The sequence below is a fragment of the Apteryx rowi genome, unplaced genomic scaffold, assembly GCF_003343035.1.
Source record: "Apteryx rowi isolate R43461 unplaced genomic scaffold, aptRow1 scaffold_167, whole genome shotgun sequence".
Lineage (NCBI taxonomy): Eukaryota > Metazoa > Chordata > Aves > Apterygiformes > Apterygidae > Apteryx > Apteryx rowi.
The window spans coordinates 537,037-556,742 of record NW_020447941.1 but is presented as its reverse complement, the minus strand read 5'-3'; the positions used below and the strand labels follow the sequence as shown (position 1 = coordinate 556,742).

At 45.2% G+C, this 19,706-nt stretch overlaps 1 protein-coding gene across 1 annotated transcript in view; it reads right to left on the bottom strand.

Moving 5' to 3' along the window:
• Positions 1–1,155: 1,155 nt before the first annotated feature.
• Positions 1,156–19,706, bottom strand: part of CFAP61 (cilia and flagella associated protein 61) — a 123,048-nt gene continuing 104,497 nt past the window's right edge. Inside the window, exons 25-26 of the mRNA XM_026060200.1 lie at positions 2,473–2,563; positions 1,156–1,272 (exon numbers count right to left, since the gene is read on the bottom strand). Coding sequence (XP_025915985.1) covers positions 1,156–1,272; positions 2,473–2,563 — 208 coding nt within the window. The remainder of the gene's footprint in view (positions 1,273–2,472; positions 2,564–19,706) is intronic.

The following is a 19,706-nucleotide window of genomic DNA, read 5'->3' as shown; positions in this document are numbered from 1 at the left end:
CAGCGCGTACATGGGCAGGTGGCGGCCGTGGCCGCGCAGGTAGGCGCGCACGCGGCCCGCCGCGCGCCGCTCGAAGGCGATCTCCGCCAGGTGCCTCTCCAGGAGCTGCCGCGGCGGCGGCGCCTCCTCGTCCGCGCTGTCGCCGTCGCCCGGGCGGCCGAGGAGCGGCCCCAGCCCGGCGCCGCCGCCCACCTGCAAGGCGAGGACGGCGGAGGGGTAACGCTGCGCCCGCCCGTCCCCTGCGGCCCGCCGCCGACCCGCTACATCGGAGCCTGCGGTCTAATTTACCGGCTCCTCCTGATCCCCTTTTTTTTCAGAGCAGCCACAGCTGCTATTTGAAAAACCAGACCATTATTTCTTATCGAGGACAAGTGCCTTTTCCAGAAAATCTCGCGGCGCGCACGTGCGCCCTTGCGGTGCCGCTCCGGCAGCTGATGGAGGTGCGGAAACCCGGCTCCGCCATCTGCATGTTTGCATAGCTGGAGCTCCGCATGGTGAAATAAACACATGTTTGCGGTCCTGCGGCAGGGTAAACATGCCAAGCGCCATCGCTCGGCTTTCAGCGGCGGCCGAGAACATCCTGTACCCGAGTCGTAAATCAAAGGCAGCGCTGGGGTGAAAAGCTCAATGCACGGCTTAAAGAATTAGTCCCCAAACCAGCTGTAACTCTGTGCTTCCTGCGCCCGTATGACTTACGACTAGCGTACGCTTACTTAGGCGTTATCCCGAAGTATAGGAGACCCAGTTCCAGTTTCTGTAAGAACTGCCTGCCTTTTGTACATTTACACGCGCCGTTCTTACGTTCATCTCTTTCGGATGTGTCATTTTTTCCCCTCATTTTTACGTTTCGCTGCTAGTTTGTCTGCGTGCTTAAACGAGCTGCAATGACAGCCACAGGAAACAAAGGCAGTAGGTCTTTTGCTCCATATAGAAATACAGCCGATTTCAAGGCTCTTATAATGTACTCCATAGGTGCACGTGTGACATTTAGTAAATACCAAGGTAGTTAGCGTCACCGTGAAGAAAATCGGAATAAAAATGCAAAAAGTAGTGACAAATGGGCGTTCGGGTGCAGATGCGGTAATGCATGTTCATGTAAGCAATCCTGACTCATAGAGGTGCTTTCAGCGAGTTCAGCGAGACTATTTTTGTGTGTCAGGGCTGCTGCCAACGAGAAAAGGGTGAGGCAGGCGAGTCTTTAATTCTGACATTTGTAGGACACCAATTCCCCTTTCTCTCAAGCTGTTCACATTTGCAGCGTGCGAAGCGTGGCTGAGTGATGGCAAGAAAAACACTTCTCATCAGGCCTCCCATTCTGCACAGGATTTCATTTTGTCTTCTTTTATAGATGTCTTTCAAGAGAATCTAAAATAAAACTGCACTGAGGCACCTTCTCTACCGTGACAATAGGAGGAAAATTACATCTAGCCCTTCTGGGAGGAGGCAGGGGTCGGGTGTTTGTGCAGCTACAGCTGTGACACATGACAGCACACCACGGTTTTGGCCATATAAATGAGTGGGCTACAGTCCACTCGGCGTCCCTTCCTTTTGTATCCGCTTATAGTTCATTCTGTTCGTTTCCTACGCTGTTAAAAATTCTGTAGCGCGAAGGCTTGAAAAAAACGCAGTCGCGCAGAATTTCGGGATGTGAAACAAAAGCAAAAGCAGCACGAGGAGGAATAGGGTAAATTGGTCCCAAATAGTGGGTTGGAAGTATCGAGACTCAGACTGTAATTGTGTTTTAGATCAGCCAGAAATTCATATTTGGGGTGTGTGTGGGGGGTCTTAAAATCGTTAGAAATCTGCTGTGGTCTGTGGGTGCTTTCCAGGCAATGCAGCGCGCTTTAGATTTTGAGGAGGCAAAGTTATGGACTGCCGAGCCTTTATGCTGAGGGCTACAGTGCTAAGACTGAAGCTGCGGCAGCAGCAAACATTTTCATTTCATCCTTACTCGGGAAATCCAGTTATGACTGAAAAAGCCAGCTGATTTCCCTCTGTCAGCTACAAAAGCCATTCCCAGAAGCGGTGGATGTTGAAGGATTTACTTCTCGTAGGTCCAGATAGTTTAGGATGGCGTTTGGGGTATTCATATTATGAAACCTTTTTTTTTTAAAAAAAAAGTGATAACTGAATGCATAAGCTTACAGATTTTGCCAGGGAGTTGTACTAAACTGCATATGTAATGCAAAAATGCTGTGTAAGAAAACAAAGTAACTTAATTACAAGTTCTACTGGCAAATTTGAAAATATGTAAAAATTACAAAACTGCTGAAACACATGCTGAAACATGAAACATATGCTGAACTTGGTGAAATCCCTCTGTTTTAGGCATAGAATATGTTCAGGTTTCCCAAAGACAATAGCTAAACAGAAATGTAAAGCTTTAGGAGAAAAATGGGAAAAGAAACCAAAGTGAACAACAGTAACAAATTACCCAAATAATAAAATGCCCTCTCCAGTCATTTTTCTTACCTCGCTCGTCATTAGGATTTGGCGCAGTTCGTTCTTAAGATCAATAAACCGATCGTGATAGATGGCCATGGACCAAGGTTCCCTGAAGTAGCTGGTTAAAAGAGAAGAAATTTAGTTATCTTGTGAACCTCTCATTAACCACTAATAAAGTATTTACCTGCTTTTTTGCCTTTATAAATTACAGTTCTGGACCCATCATGATCGTTTGTTCATAAAATGCCTCCTGTAACAGCATGGTCAATCAATTCTTTTAATGGATGTTCCTGATGTACAGCCAGCTTCAGTAATTACATTTAAAGTGGCTTAATTCAGAGCTGTGGCAAGACCCAGTGAAGAATCCTGATTTTATCAGAATTTAAAAGCCTGAAGACCTGTAAAGAACGGTGTCTCCATTATCTGTCCTCATTTGAGGAAAGCAGATTGCAGGATTAACTGAACTGCTGCATAAACAAATTAAATTTGTGTAGACAATGACACAAATGTTGTTCATCATTAAGGTTTCTGGATTAATAAAGGCCAGAAAAACAGGCCACCGCGGTGTTGCAATATGTTCTTTGCACTAGTGCACCGACGCCAAATTGAACCGATTCGGGGAGGAAGCGCTTGCAACTTTTCCTTTTTCTTTCAGTGCCAGCATCCGTGACAACATCCTCCTTGTGAAAAAGCGGGAAAAAGGCCACCGCGCCGGGTACCTGGCAGCACGTTGCCAGGGTGGTTTTTTTTTTTTAACGTGCTCATCCCATCACGCGCTGTTTTTTCGCCGTCCCTCCGTGTTGCTCCGGGCATCGCGGGCTCTCGGCGCCGGGGCTGCCTCTCTTGCAGGCGGGTGCAGCAAGCGGCGCGCTGGGACTCCCCCCGCTAGGCGCTGCCGCGGTACAAATATTTGCCGGTGCTGTTGCGACTCCCGCGCTCTTGTGACGGCAAACGCTAGGAGCCTCCGGCAGCAGGCTTGGCGGCGCGTCGCCAGGACGGAGAGCAGCTAGTCTTCCAGGTGTTAGAAACGTTGGAAAAGACGAGCTCGGCTCTAAGTATCGTGATTAAAGTAATTACATGCCTACAGTACGTACAGAGAGCTGGAAACGGATATTCCCCAAATATTTAAACAAACATCAATTAAAAAAAAAAAAAAAAACCCGCCACCCAAACCTTTAACTTAACGTTGGTACGAGATACCAAAGCAGCGGAAGGGGGGGCGGATTGCATACTAGAAAACATGAAGATAATTAAAGACTCGGTACTTTTACTGATAATGCCCTGCTAAAAGCCATGTTCCTCTGGCCGAGCATTTTGTTTTATCTTTTCAAGCTAGCGTCTTAGTTTTAATTCTGACTCCGATAGTGGTTTCATCTCTCGATTGAGGCAAATCTTTTAACTGCGTCGCCTTAATTAAGTTTTTCAGCTGCCTCACCGAGATGCTGTGAGCACTAAGCGATGCTTATAAAATGCTTTAGGGATGCTACGTATTATTGCTATCGTTACCAGTTTGGCTGATAAGTGCAGCTTTAACTGTTCATCTCGGTATTCCCAGATTTGGAGCTTGAAACCTGACATTTGTCACCGGTTTACAATATTAGACGCAAATAAAATGCCTTTATTTGGGGAACGGAAAATGCCTGTATTTGCCGGTTAGTCTGGCAAGAGGAGCTCTCCATAAGCAACCGTTTACTCCCAGATTTCCTTTGCTTCCCTTCAGCGGAAGAACCGTAACCATCGAAGACAATTTAAAGATACAAGCGGTTCACTTTTTGTTTGCTGGCTCTGCATTTTTAATCTGCTTATTTTTTAGACAGGATCACCTTGCTAACGGAACGCGTGGTGCTTTTGAGAAAGCAGATCCACGTAAACGCGTAGGAGACGGCGGCGTTTGCCCGGAGCGCGACGGGGGTTCTCCAGACTCCTAACGGGGGGGATCCCCTGCTGGTGGACTTCCATACCTGCAGGAGCTATCATTGCGAGGCGTCTGTAACTAGACCGGCATGCAATGGTCTCCTTCCGACGGCAAAAACCCGACAGCCTTTTTGTCGCTAGGAGGCTGTTCTCGCCTGTCATTGGCAAACAGTATTTAAAGTCGGCTCTGCCTCATTTGCCATGTGTTAGCCTGCGCTAGATGAAAGGCAGGAAGCAGGAAAATATTTAGTGGCGTCCTATACAAAAGGAATGGAATCTCTCCCTTCTAGAGATAACAGCATTAAAAAAAAAATGGATGAAGCGGGCCACCGCGAGCCAACAAAAACGGAATATGCATGCGAATGAATTTCGGTCTGAGAGCTATCTACATTTATTCTCCAGACTCTCATTTAATTTGCAGCTCCACACCACTTTCAGAGAACAGCGTTTTTGTCTACACGAAAGCTAATTACGGAGCTGCGGCACTTCTCCGCTGCGTACCGGCCCTCCCGAGCAAGGACGGGGTGGGGGGGACTTGCCGCTGACCCGGGGGCAACGTCTCCGTCACGCGTGTAACAGGCACGAGCTCTGCCGCCGACTCTAACCGTCGAACGGAAAACCTTAAGAGTAAAACGCACACAGTTCTTATGACAAAAATAAAAGGCGAGAAATAAAGTTTTAAAAAATTATCCCAGGAGGAGAGAGAGGAAAAGTCCCGCAGCAACAAAGTAAAGGTGAAGACCAGCTCCATAGACAGACTTTACCTATTCCGGTAGACATGATCCTATACCATTTGCAAGCTTGGCATAACTGTAGTACTAATACAGACCAGTCTTACCACACCGCTGTCATGTTTTCCAAACTTCTGCAGTTTGGGTTTCCCTTCATGAAAATGAGACAAGATGAGGCCTGAATAATTTCCAGTTATATTATATTGTATCGTTTCATATCAGATGCGCTTATGAGGATTGTTGTCAATTGTGTTTCCTTGTCGTTATGTTTTTCGTATTTGATACTTTTCTTGGGAAATCTCAGCTACTGAAATCCTAGGATCCTCTCAGAAAAAAAAAAAATCGCTAGTGGAGGGAGAAACTCAAAACAGCGATGTGAACATACTAAAGTGGCAAAAAAATCAGAAACCAAATCTTAAAAAGCTTTAATTTTCTTATTGCTTTTTATGTGCAAGTAAATCTCATTATTATAGCCTAAAAACAGTGGTTTTCTTTTTAATACGGGGATGGTAATACGTTTTTAATTGCTTTAATTCCTTTTCTTCTGTGAACGAGATGACAGCGGAGATAACGGGTGCCACCGTGCCTGTGGGCACACCTTATGCCCTGGGAAACGCAGACCTGGTGGCTCATTAAAGCACCGCGGAATAATCCCTTCCTGCAGGTGAGCTTGCTGAATTCCCAGGATCCGTGAGCGCGCCGAGACGGCTACCCGCCGGTGCAGAATCCAGCGAAGAGGATTTCAACGCCGGACCTGATCAGCGGGACGTTCCCCACGGCCTTGTCTCACGCTCTCGGTAACTTCTGCCTGCCCCGAGACGGGGACGAAGTGGGGGGATTTTCGGAAAGCTCGGAGGGGAGGTGGGCACCGCTTCCTTGCGACGACGCCTTTGAAAAAAATCCTTCCACGGCTTGCTGCTACGTTATTAGCTAAAGCTTTTGAGGATGCTGCGTCCGTTCTTGGGCGTTCTCTTGCTGCCTACAGCTTTTATGGAAGCAGTGATAATAAAAGCAAATGCAATTTCCTCGCTCACCTGGTAGCGCCACTGTTTTGCTCGTGCGTGTGCGTGCACACACACACGCATGCGGGAAGAACCTAAATTCAGCATAGAGCTATCTTGAGTCCAGCACGGATTATCCCGTGCCGTTTTACTCACGCTGCGGTAACTCTTAGATCCGTGGCAAAATATCCATCGTTCTGGGCAGTTCACAGAGGCAGAGGAAAAAATACTTGCCCCGAATAGCTCGTAATCGGAATATGCTACCAGCGTGCTGAAGACACGATACGCGTCAGCCTAACACATCCATCCGATCACTGTCCCCCCGTGGCTCCGCAGCTTTACGTACCTCGCGTAACTCCAGCAGGCGGTAAACCTAGCGTAGGCTTTTTCTGTTTCCTTTTTGGCACAATTTTTTTCAGGCACACAGTAAGAAAGACAGAGTCACTGATGCCCTACGCACAGATTTGCAGGGGATGAGTTTAAAAAGTCCCCTCTCTTCTCCGCAGCTTCCCCCGCTTGGTACAATATAGTGAATAGCCAAGCTAGATGTTCATTTTCTGGTGTAAACATTTTTTTTTAAGAAGAAATGTAATGCTTGAAATGCAGATCTCTCTACATCTGTATAAGATACTGTATCAGTTCTCAAATATTCAGATTTCAAAATATTCTAAGCTATTTCTTAACATGTTTAGACTCTTTAAACTCACAGTGATCTTGCCAGTTTACGGCAGCTGACTTTCTCATTGGCGCTTTTGGCACGTGATGGAAAAAGCTACGCAAGTGCTGGTGTGCCTTTGCTGCATTGCTTCTCCTCGATTTTGCCACTGTGTATTCAGTAAGAGGAAAACCGTTGCTATTAAAAATAACACGAACCCAAACAGTAGGACAAACACCGATTAAATCGAAGCGATTGGCTAGCTGCCGAGGGCTCGGGTATAACTTCAGTTATGCTAGAAGTACCTGTGAAGGCACCTATGTCTTTTCTCTGACACAAGCGCGCGTAAGAAGAAAGGTCCCATCTTGCCAGGAAAAGAGGAGATGCGTTGTTTTGGGGAAATATATGCATATGTTTGAGACTCTTAATTATAAAGAAATGGTGATGATTCCAGGAAAGGAAAAGAGCATATTTCTAAGCTTTTCCTTGCATAGCTGGACCAGGAATCGTACAGTATAAATTTACTTGCCGATAATAATGAATGACAGCATAAATAAAAACACGGAATATTTCCTGCTAAATATCAGCTGACCGATAATTTCAAAAGGCAGCTTGTATACGGAGGTGTAAAGCAAGATTAATTTGTGTAAACTCCCATAATGCATCAGCCGAAAGCATTTTTCTTAAATCACAAAGAAAGCAAAAACGTTCCCCGTTTTGTAATTTCTGAAGATTTACTTACAGTTGCTGAACAATGAAACAAATGCTGAAAAACCAGCAGGGCTGTAGCAAGAGAGATGCTTAACTGGTTACTCTGTAGTTCTGCTCACTGGACACCTATTGGTGCCTGCGTTTTAGGTGCTTCTGTTAAATTCACTGAGCTAGGGCTGCTACTGCTCTGACCTAACCATTAGTGAGAGCAGGAGACTTTAATGGACACTGAATCTGGCTCTGTGATTTATTTTATTGGGCAGATTTACAAAATAACGATATGCTACGCTAATTTAGAGGCTGACATCTCTCTTGCACTTTTTCAACAGAGATAAATAAATCACAGAGAGGAAGTCTGCGCTTATTTATTACTTTTAACAGGACTATGACCAAACCAGCAAATGTCTTTTATTTCAAAGACGACTGATTTAAAATCTGACAGATATAAAGCCCTTTCGTCTGTAGCCGCAGTAGCAAAACGTAGCTCATCCTGCAGTTCTTGCTTAAGAAAAACGGCCACTGAATCCAAACCTCCTGGAGGTCCGTCCTGATCCCACTGGGCCCAGTCCAAAACCCCACGGAAGTCGCCGCAGAGACACGCTGCCGTGAATGGCGTTTGGGTCACGGTCTGTAATATACCTGTGCGCATTGCTTGCCAGCATCTTCCGTTTGCAAGGGCTGGTTACCCATCTTGGCCAACAAGTCTGTTGTTTTCTGTATTTTCAATATCCTGGAAACGTTACATTTCCAGGTCATAAAGTCTCGTGACCTACGGGCCCCATTAGAAAACAAATTTTAGCAATACTTGCTTCGTGTTGAAATACTGCAGTTCTTTCCTGTTCGAAGTAGCCTAGAGAGATGCTCTTCATTATTTCAGCACTGGCGTTTCATAAAGTTTATATATTTCACTAAACGGTAGCAGTCATTGGTAGCTAGCTGATCCTTGCTAAACTGCTTTTTAAACTTTCTAAACTCTGTGCTCTTTAAAGTTGGTATAAAATCATTGCTGTCTGCTGCTTGGACAAGAAAATTACGTCTGACCCTGCAGTAAGGTTTATTGCATTTTTTCACATAATGCTATATCACATGTAATGTATTATGAAGAACAATTAAAAGGAAATTAAACCTGACTCACAAAGTCAACAAATATGCTGTGCGGAGTGGTATGATTGCTTTCCCACAATTACTTGTTTATTAATTCGCAGAGTTCAGTCATTCATAATGGTTTGCATAATTATTAATATGAATCAGCAAGGTTCGACTGCAAATTAATATGGTAAGATTTAGTTGACTGGCCCTTCCGTACTAATTTGGACGTGGGGTTTCTCGGTAACCTAGCTCCTCATTAGCAAGTTAGCTGTTCCTTAAAAAACTATGTTAATTAAATATATATAAATCTAAAGCCACCTAAAGGGGTCTGTTATTTACATTGATTTGTTAGGTAAGTACAGCTCTTCCAGTGTACCTTGGGGTTAGCATTTAATTCCCTTCAAAAAAAAAAAGCTGTGAGTGCTTTAATATCCCTTCCTGTGTTCCTTTTTCCTTATTCCGGCTCTCTTTTCATAGAAAGCACATGAATTTTCCTCTAATTAGGCTGTAACGTGTAGAATAGCATTAGTCCCTCTTAAGCACGCTCACTACCTGCCACATCATACCCTGTCTTTTGTTTTTTTCCACCTGCGGGAGACAGGTCTCGTGGTCTGCAGGATGAACAAAATCCCTTAACTGTAATCGTCGTGTGCTAACGTTACGGGCTCCATCGCGTTCTCCAGACAGCGATGCAGTCTAGTATTTCTTTTAATAAACCGTCGCTCTTAGTTTTTGAAAGCCTGGTCTAAAACTGTCCTTTGTACCTAGCATCTAGTTCATGTTGCAATAAACCCTGATTACCCAGGCCATAAATCATCTTAAATTCATATCTTTAGCTAGTCCTTTTAAAAATAATGTTTAAAAAAAGTAAAAGCGTTCAGTTTTTCCCCTAGTTTCTCTGTTATATTGTGAGATTTATTAAAATTGTGTCATTAAACAATCCAGTGGGGTGTTTCTGCTTAAACTCTCATAAAATGACACTGATGATTATTTAATCACTTTTAGCTTAATGCAAATAGCGCTATGATGTGTGAATTGAATTGAAGCAGGAAAGTCAAAGTGGTTACTTTAAAGGAAGCAAATGTTATTTACACTGATCAGAAGTATTTCGAGCACTTTTAGCCTGCATAACTAATGCAAAAGAATTTAACGTGAGCATAAATGAGAACAGCTACCGACACACCCAGTGACGTTATCCAGTTTTATAGTTTCTGGGTGGAATTTCCCGACGCATCCTAGCGAACGGGAGTTTGCACACCGGTGTGTCCGCGGAAGGCCCCCAGGAGCTGTCACGTAGCTGCCGTGTAACCTCGCCCCGCTCTGCTCCAAAAGCCTAAACCTCTGGTGGTGGGGATGCCCAGCAGCGCATCGGTCTAAAGTTTTTATGTGTAAATCCACCTTCCGGGAAATGAGAAATACCCATAACGGGCCGGCTGCGTACGGGAAGAGGAGGATCTCACGGAGTGTGCAGCTGGGGGCCGCTCCTGAGGTGTATCCTGCAGTTTGGTTTCTTCTAAAAGATCTCCAGCCTACCGGCACCGAGATTGCTCCACGAGGCAAACAGATTCCTCTTCTTATTTTGACCAGCCTTGGGAACTTGACCAAACCGTGCCCTGAAGGAAGCCCTCCCCAGGCAACAGAACGGGAGCTGGAAACCCTTTTCTTTAACTTTGGCAATATCCCAGGTGTGTCACCTGTCAGAAAGCGCATTAACTAGCCCATCGTTCTGATATTGATAACTTTACGACCTCTGAAAGCCAGCGAGGTACTGCACATGACGTATCGATAACTGCACATGACGTATCGATAACTGCACACGACCGTCCTGGCAAATGAGGTAGTATCGTACTAGTGATTCCCATACACACGCTGCAGCAATATAAAAGGCGCTCTTCTGGGAGGTGTTACGTGTTATTGCAAGCACTTGGGTTGCTACGGCGTACATTAGTCTGCCACCGTGCTTTAGAAACTGTTAAATACACAAGGTGTTCAACATACAACATTTTACTAACTTCAGCAGTACGCAGAGAGCAAACCAGGCGTATAGGCACGAGAAGCGCCGTGAAAAGGGGCTGGCTGGGCAACACGAAATTCCCGCGGGCCACTTAAAAACCCATCGGCGTGACGGTGTTGCCCTCGCTCCCTGGGAGCCCAAACGGGCGCTGCTCGTTGCAGCGGCGCCGCCTCGGCTGCACGCCCCGTCACGCGCCCGCGGGACGTATCCTCTTCGCCTGGTCGTCGGGATTGCTGCCTCGCCAGCGCCAGGCGGCCGGCATCTTCTGCGGGCCGCGACTGCAAACCGATTGGCGAGTACGGCATTGCAAAATCCCAAGTACGAAAACCACTCGCACCTAATCCGATAAATAAACTACTTAAGTAGTTTTAGAAACTAGTGGGCCGGCTCTTTACGCATTATGTTAGTAAATTTGATTTTCATTAACGCCGAACGGAGCATATACGAAGCGCTTTTCTATCATATTAAAGGCATGATGCCAGCGAGCATTCGTTTGGTTGCCAGGTATCAGGAGACCCCTCTAATTATCTGTTTGATACTTCAGATGCAGCCGAGGGAGATTCCACTGCTCTACGGGTGCGTCCTATAACTTGGCAACTGTCTTACGGTCAGCTTTACCTCCGCCGCACACAAAAGGGTTGTCCCTCGCCAGGCAAAACTTAGCACATTCCTCTCCTGTGAAGTGCCGTGAAGCACCAATGACCCACAACAAATCCACGCGCTTTAAAATAAAATATAAGAAATATTTTGGAGCTCTCTCCCTCACCCCGCCTTTTATCTGCTGCTGTGGCAACGGCAAGAATTTGAAGGCTTTCAGGAGGCACCAGAGACCTCCAAGAGCACCGAAGGAGTGAGGCATAGGGAGCACTTCATATTAAACTTACTGGAATTTGCTTTCTTCTTCCGTGAAGAAAAGTCTTTCCCGTCAGGGAAGAGCCTGGCTCTTGGGAGTGCAAGTTCCAGCTGAGCCTTTTTAAGATGCAACCTTAGGAGAAATTAACTCAATAAAAATTACAAAAACTCTTTCCTGGAGCGGATACCTAAGCTAGCCTAGCGTAAATGTCCAGGTGACATAACAGGCTCGTATACATAATCTTCAGCTTTAGGGTAATGTGTCTTTGGCTCCTGGCGTCTTGACTGCCCTGGCATTAGACAACCACAGCTTAAAAATCTCAGTGCTGAGGAACACGCTAGCTAAGGGACCTGATGGAGGCCACCCGACGCGGGGCAGGAGCAAGATGGACCAGTCACTGTCCCTGATGGCAAATCCTGCCTTTTTTCTTGTAGCATAATGACAAATGAGGATGGAACTTCTCTTGGTCAATAAATATTGCCTGTCCAAGACCTTGACAAGTTGCCGAGTAGACTTTGGCATCTTATAAAATAGTCAGAGGGACGAAGTGGATCCCACCGTGGTGCAGTCAGAAGAGACACCTGTTTGACTGGATGTGTTCATCTTCTAGCTTAACAGCCTGTTTCTTCAGCTGTTGTCTGTGTAGTTAGAAACAAAAACATTGGCTCTTAAATTCATGTTTAGCTAAGTAAATGAACTGAGCCCGCTCAAATGCTACTCTGAATTAAGCTAGAGCAGAGAATCCGGCCTAAGTATGGCTGCAGCAGCCTGCCAAGAGGCAAAGTTTTGAAAAGCCTAACATCTGCTATTCTCACATTAATATCTGTATCACTGGGATCGCAGCTCAGGCAGGTGAGCGTGCTGAGGAGCATTTAACTGGGCACTTGTAAAGTTGCCCTGAGACCTCCTTTAAAAAGTCCATAGTAACTGGCTGCTGAAGAAGGAGAAAGGAGAAGTCTTGAACTTTAAAACTGATTAGTTCCATCACATATAGTCTTGACCGGTTTAACTGTGAAAACTAAAAGCACTGCTCCACTGAAAAAAATTTAGTTCAAAAGCATCCGAGGCTTTCACTGAGCGGTGAAAGTACTGTAATAGAGGAGTATTTAACGCACTAAAAGCTTCCACTACTTTCAGACTGAAGTACGCTGGTGCATTTTGTAGCCAAGTGACTGTGGAACTATAGTCAGATGATTTTATGCTGTTTTTCGATTATTGCCTGCTGAGATCATAAATTTATGAACTTATTAAAGTCTTTTTGAATAATTATAATCAATTTGACAAGTGCAGCTGCATTCTCAGGGCCAAACAGCTCTTCCTTGGGATAAGAGAGATCCATCTTTTTTCGGGGGGGGGGGTTGGATGACTGTAGATGCAACTGTACCTTCTCCTCACACCTCAGTGCAGAAGGAGATGTGGAAGGAACAGGCCACCGCACCGCCAAAGCGTGAACATGTTCCCCGAGACCGATGGGGAGGTTCCCACCATGGCTAGGGGGATGGATCCCCACCAACCTGCTTGGTTCCCTACACTGAGTAAATTTACCGTAGGGGGGGAAGAGAGAAGGTGAGAGAAATGTTTTGATCTTTGAATTTGGTTGTGGGTCAAGTTCTGCAGCTTTTAATCATGTTGAACTCGTACGGAAATCAATGGAACTTTTCCCTCAACAAAAGGAAACATTATTTATCTTCTTATTACCATTAGCGGCAGTTTCACGCGCGCAACCGGAAGGGGTTACTTCTTCAAGTTAGCAGAATCTTGAGGGCCTGTTGTTAATGCTAATTTGAAAATGGCATTGGCACATTACGGTCAGGAGATCCGGTATCATGGGGTTAACCTTCAGCCTTTATGCTGAACGCAAATCAGTGAGGAAATCCATTGCTAGGTGCAGTCTCTAATTATTTAAAAGATAATTTGCATGCTGCCTAGAGATAAATTAGCTCCCAGGTGACAGCTGTTCCACTGTGTCCATTCCTGGAACTAGATGTCATGCTGGGAAATCTAAATGCAGACCAAAAAAAAGATTAAAACATAGTACTTTCTTGCCTTAGACGAGGGCCTTCGCCAAAATGGAAGCATAAAGGAGGGGCGAGGGAAATTAATGTTTCAACCAGCACGTCTAGAAGCTTAACTAACAGACCACAAACATTTCCACAGCCTACATTTTCTTTTCACTGAGGGCACTTTACATCTTGCTGGAAGATCCTACAAGTGGATGTAGGTGTAATGTGTACTAGTTTGAAAGGATCTTTTTTTTTTTCAAGGTCAGAAAGAGAAATTCAGCCCCATCAGGCTTGCATTCAAGCAGCGATGTGAAATCATTAGAGCTCATGTGAAGAACACCCAAACCAGTTTTTCTTCTCTTTATCACGCACACAGAAATCATTGAATACATTTTCATATTCCTTGTCAAAGGAAGACAAGACACCACTTCTTATCTGCCTAAAAGCCTCAAGAAAAGAAACCTTTTTCAGGAGGAAACATGGCCTGGGTACATGGAGGGAGCAATCTTCGCTAAGAGCCTCAAGGAGTTCAGGTCGGACTGGGTTTGCCGGGAAGGTGTGAAATAGTTTCGGGAGGGTCTCCTTCCTCTCGTGAGGGGCCACAACGAGCTCGGCAAGACACTACTGCTATTAGTCATCACATCAGCTCAGGGGGCAACGGATAGATGTATCCGGCGCGTATGGATAGATGTTCCTGTCCTACTAAATAGACATTCACACAGGTGCCGGCCACATGCCTATTTACCCTTTCTGAAAACTCTATCAAGTTTAAATTAAACATTATGGAGGTTGCAAAGCTGAACAGCCAAAAATTTAGAAAGACGAGAATTCGGTCACATTGTCTGTGCAGCTGTAATTCAACCTGATAGTGGTTTATGTGTACTCATGATGTATAATAATTAGTAATACCTTAAAATGCAGATGGCTATGGTGGCTTTATGGTCGTGTTATCATGCATGAATTCATTCTACAGGAACGAAACAGGAGATGGAAGTAAAATACTACTATGTCCTCAACTTCTTGCTTCCAGTCGATATATCAGAAAATAAAGTAACTTCATAGTTGTTTTACAAAATGACACAACTATCTCAGAAACAAATGCAACTATTTCAGAACAATGCAGGTCATCTGGAAGCAAAGTTTAGCTTTACATAATGTTTAGTGGGTAGACAGCATCACATACTCTGTTCAATTATTTTAGAGTACAGGGAATTTAGCAACCTAGAAATAGCTTGGCCCAGCAGCACCCACAAAAGCAGCTGACTGGACTGCAATGTTATTGTATCATATGTATGTATATTATATGTATATGCATATTAATTGCATTTGATATATTGCATATATAATTTTATAGATTATGAGACTGTGTTATAGCACCAGCCTTTTTCCACTGTGCTACCTCCTCCTGAGAGAAGCAATTCCCAGTGCCAGTTTTGCTTTGTGCTAGGACTGTTACATGGAGATTACTGGCAGTTTTCTACCTCCTCTCACTGTCTCTTCCTTTTCTCGCTAGACCTTTCCCTCTTCCTTGGCTGACTGCGAAGGAACAACAGTAGCAGGCAAAGGTGACAGCTCCTGGGGGGAGGTGTCCCTTGCTGCAGTGGGTTGCTCTTCTCTGTCTTCCGTCTTTTAAACCAGCTGGAGAAGCTATCCTCCTCATCGTGTAGACATTTGTAACTGAAATATTAAGATTGCTACGAACGGAAATGTATGTATGTGTGCACGTGTGCGCATATGTGTGCGAAAGTACCAGAAGAAACAACAGAACAAGGGTTGAAGAACAGCACGTGTTATTTGCTACAGAGCACCATATGTTTGATCTCATTCAAATGACCAAACAGCAAGAAGAGAAGGAACAAACTGACCTAAAGATAAGGCATAAAGAAGATAATAAAATAGCCAGCTAAGGAAAACATAGCAACTGAAATTCAGGAATTTTGCCCCAGACTTATGAGAGGTGAGATGAAATAATGAGGCAGAAGATCCCAGAGAACATCCACCTCTAAAGGATATAAAAGGCAAGTCCAAAATCAGTTCATCATCACTAATTAAGAAGAGCTCAAGAGATGTGATGAAGACCTGATGAGTGACGTCCCTCTGTGTTGTACACAAGTGATCTTGGCCAGACCTCTTGGACACGCAGGTTGTGGTGCTTGTGAGTATGTGGATGTGAGAGGACCTCTGACCTTGCGAAACTTCAACCCTGGTAAGGTCCTAGGAGTTTCAGCCAACAAATAACCACGGCTAAGGCCAGTTAAGAAACAACCTGTCTTCTGCAGAAGCTGATGACTTCCCCAGTGAGTATATATGCTGAGATAAGATGAAGCTGCCCTTCCTAGTCTTATAATGTTGACTGGCCCAACTCATCCTATTAACAGATCATCACCAGGATCTTCATCCCTCTTGAGATTTTTAAAATCTCTATGGTTGTTTAGAACCTGACCTTGCTTGTAATCCCCCGATCAGCTTGTGCATGGTGTGAGGATCCTATCACGATGGCCAAAGAGGCTAATACATTCTTAATTGCTCTCACGACGAAATAAGCTGTCCGTTTGGAAAGTTAATGTGTCATCTCTTCAAACTCTGAGAGCAAGGACTGCGGGTTAGCTACGCAGGGGTCCTGGTTTACTCCTCGTACCCAGGTGCCCGTGGGACGCTGAGCTGTTACACCGGAGGATTATAAACCGTCATACAAGGGGGAGCAAGCTTGCACAGCTTTCATGTGAATGCATCCAGTCTTGCAAAAGCACGCCTGAGAAGGGCCGTCAGCACGCCTCCGTGCACCTCTGCCGGGCTGCTGCGAAGGGAACGAGGTGAGCACTGCTCTTGCGGTAGGGTGAAGATATCCTACAAAAGGGAGAGTTAAAGCTCGAAGAAGTAGAAGTTTGGACAAGTTCTTGATGAGGGCTTATTTCAAATGAAGCTTTCAAAAGCTTATTAGTGTGTGTGTGGTGTGGAATTGTTGGCCCAAGCGGAAATGGCATATGTGGGCATAGCGGCAGTTATATTATTTTGCTAAAAGTGATCAGTGCCGAAATAATTATTGTTCTTCCCCCTTCCCTTTTTTGCTGTCTTTCACTGTTTATCCCTCCCGAGCTGCAGGCCGAAACGGCTGCTTCTCTCACCTCTAACATCTTTTTTTTCTGGGCAAATACTTCAGATTTTGCAGTGGGGTTAGGCATGTCCACTCGGACAATCCTTTCGCCCTCCTGAAGTTCCCTTATTTGCTTTCCAGGTAACGTATTGGGCAGTCCTCATCTGTGCCCCGCCGCAGGCTGAATCAGATCGGTGGGTGATAAAGTTGATTTCAGGTGGGTGAAGATAATCAGCATCTTCACCACATTGCCCCTGGCTTCTCCAGTAGAAGACCTGCCCAAAGCCATTAAAAACAGCCTCTTTTATTTTCATCTGATAGAAGAATAGACAGAACACAGTACCATGGGACTGACTGATTCTGCAGCAGTTTGAATATAAATGTCCATTAAGCAGTAATTGCATAAAGGCATTTTAAGTGCTTTAAAAAAAAAAAAGAAAGTGCAAATTCTCCCCTGTCCCCAGATGTGGCTTGCTAATTCCCCCAGCAGGCCAGCAATAACGAATCACACTTTCAGAACTTCTTTTTTTTAGGGTCTATGCCCTTAGATGTGGAGAAGAAAACTCGCTGCCCATTTTTACCGCAGCGGTTGGCAGAATTGCTCTGTCATTGCTGTAACGGTAACTGCTTCTGGTCACGCTGCCTTCGTTCTCCTGCACCGCTGCGATTATTCCGGTGCTGCCAAAATCATCGCTTCTGCCCTTGGGTCCTTAAAAGCGTTAGTTTGAGTCAGTGCCTGGAGAAACACGCGGTTCAAAGGAGGCTGCAGAAGCGACTGGGTAACGTATGCTGAAAACACCCCAGCGGTGCAGAGACTAATTTTGTCAAGGTCAGGAAACTCCTGCTAGCTACGCCGCAGCCAGAAGTCCCAAAGCGAGATGGTGTTGCTGATGTTGCCGCTGGAGGGACGCTTGCTAGCGCGTGCGCTGACCGCCCCGCAGCCGCGTCTGGGCACGCAGCAAAGGCCTCAGGGTCTGGCAGCTTTCGTGCTTCATCGAAAAGATCCGGTCGCAGCTGTGTTTGCAGCTTGTAACACCATGGAAAAAACCTGATGCTGCCTTGCTACGATCTGAATATTGAGTTTTTCCCAGTGCTCAAAACATATTAGCTGAACCGGATCAGCTGTGGCAGTGCCAGAAAATTATCTTAGCCGCTATCTCGCGCAGTTATGTCAGCCTCCTTCGGTTTCTACTTAGCACCTATTGACCATACGCGCTTTAGGTGAACTTTGCATTTGCTGGGTGCCATTCCCTTCCTGTAAAACAAACCCAACAGTTTCCATAAATCGACCTCAATCTCTGCTCTGGTAATAATTCACAAGTTTCACAGGCCTCTCAGCAGCGGCTCTCCTGGAGGGCAATTTGCAAAGAAGCATTTTTGGCCAAGAAACCTTTAAACCCAACAGTTGAAGTTTGGGTTCATCTCTGTCTTCTCGTACAAGATGAGAATCAAAAACTGAAGCGCTGTACTCTGTAGCATTTATCATGAGGAGACACTACGGGAAGAGAGCTGCAGAACACATAGCCTTGGAAAAGATGCGCATCCAGTCCTGGGGAAGTCCTGAGTCCTCTCCAGGGGGATTCACCTTTGGAGCCGCCCGCTGAAACCCCTGTTCTCTAAATCTGGCATACAAGCCAGTCTTTTGTCATTAAGTGAAGGGCTCGACTGGATTTTCCCCCCCCCCAGGTTCAGCAGGAATTCTTATTTCTCTGTCCTTGTCAGTGTACGATGTCTTATCCATATTCTGGCGAAGATTTTCGCCGTGGAACCAGCAGAAGGGCAAAAGCTGGAGAAAGAGGTGCAGGAACTCGAGGGCTCTTCAGTCCCCGTCTCAAGATCCCAGGTGCCTCGTTCTGCTACGGAGGCACGTAATAACTCTCAGTGAGAGCAACGCGACTGCGCCTCCGGAGAACTGTGCCATTAAAACCTCTCGAGGAGTGAGACCTTGGTTTACACGTTTCCAGATTTTTTTGGGACCGCTGGGTTGCTTCTATCACGCAAAGTTTCTCTTGGACCACGGTGCATCCTTTACATCAAGCTTTTACTTGAAGATGCTACATCCATAAAATAGGTCCGTGAATCAGCTGTGCACCACTTACCATAACCTCATACCAGTGTGTACGAGTAGCTCGAATTATTGCTTCCTGTGTGAATTATTTAGTTGTCATTATTACATTTCATTTGCTATCATCAGTGCTTCATATTCACAAAGCCTAGACTGGCCCCCTCTGAAGCTCCTCTCAGACTTGAGTGATCTAAATAATACTGTTTAATCTGAAATTTTTACTACCATTTATGCCTTTCTTCAAATCAGTTGTAAATATATTGAACAAACTTTAAAAACTTTCAAGGTGCCAGATCAGCCTTGTATCATGAGGAAGATTTACCGTTTGTTTCTGTGCTGGTTTTTTTTTTTGTCTCAAAACCAGTTTATGCAAGGCAGTACTTTGCTTCTGTGATAACTGAGGTTCCCAAGACACCACTTGGGAGGGATTTTCTTAAATGAAAATCAAAATAAGATGTATCAGCCGGTTCTTCTTTACCTACTATTTCAACTACATGCTCAAAGAATTCTAGCACGTGAATGAAACCCGGGAGTTCTTTGCCAAGCCTGACCTCAAAAACACTTTCACTGAGGCATAAGAAATAAAACAAACTGGAGGTTTTAGGCCAGGTAATTTTTTGAGCTATGAAATTTGTGAGAAGTAGCGCAAATTTTAAGACATAGATCTGCTTTTTCAAATGCCCACGATAACTTCTTTAATTAAGTTTGCATTTTCAAAAGCAAAGAAAAATTCTCTCTGAGGAGGTGGCACGTAAACCTTGGAGATAACCAGGCTTTTTCCCAAAAGCGAATTTACCGTCTCCTACTACTTGAGAGAACCTGCCTTGGCCTCAGACCGTCCAGTCCGGACGCCTCCCTGCCCTTGCTCAGACGCAGGCGGCAGAGGGGAGCAGCGTAAGAAAACCTGCAAGTCCTGCTTCGCTGCTGGGACCTGCTTTCGAGGGGAAAATCCTGCAAGTCGGATGGGGACCCTCCATTAGGTATACAGAGTCCTGACACGGCTTCCAGCTATAACGTTAATTTTAAGTGAAAATAACTCCCTTGGGGTCGTTACACAGAGAACACAGGCCAGAGGATAAAGTTCATGTTTGATGTTTTATCACCATATAAGCAGGTAAGCTGCTCAGTGTG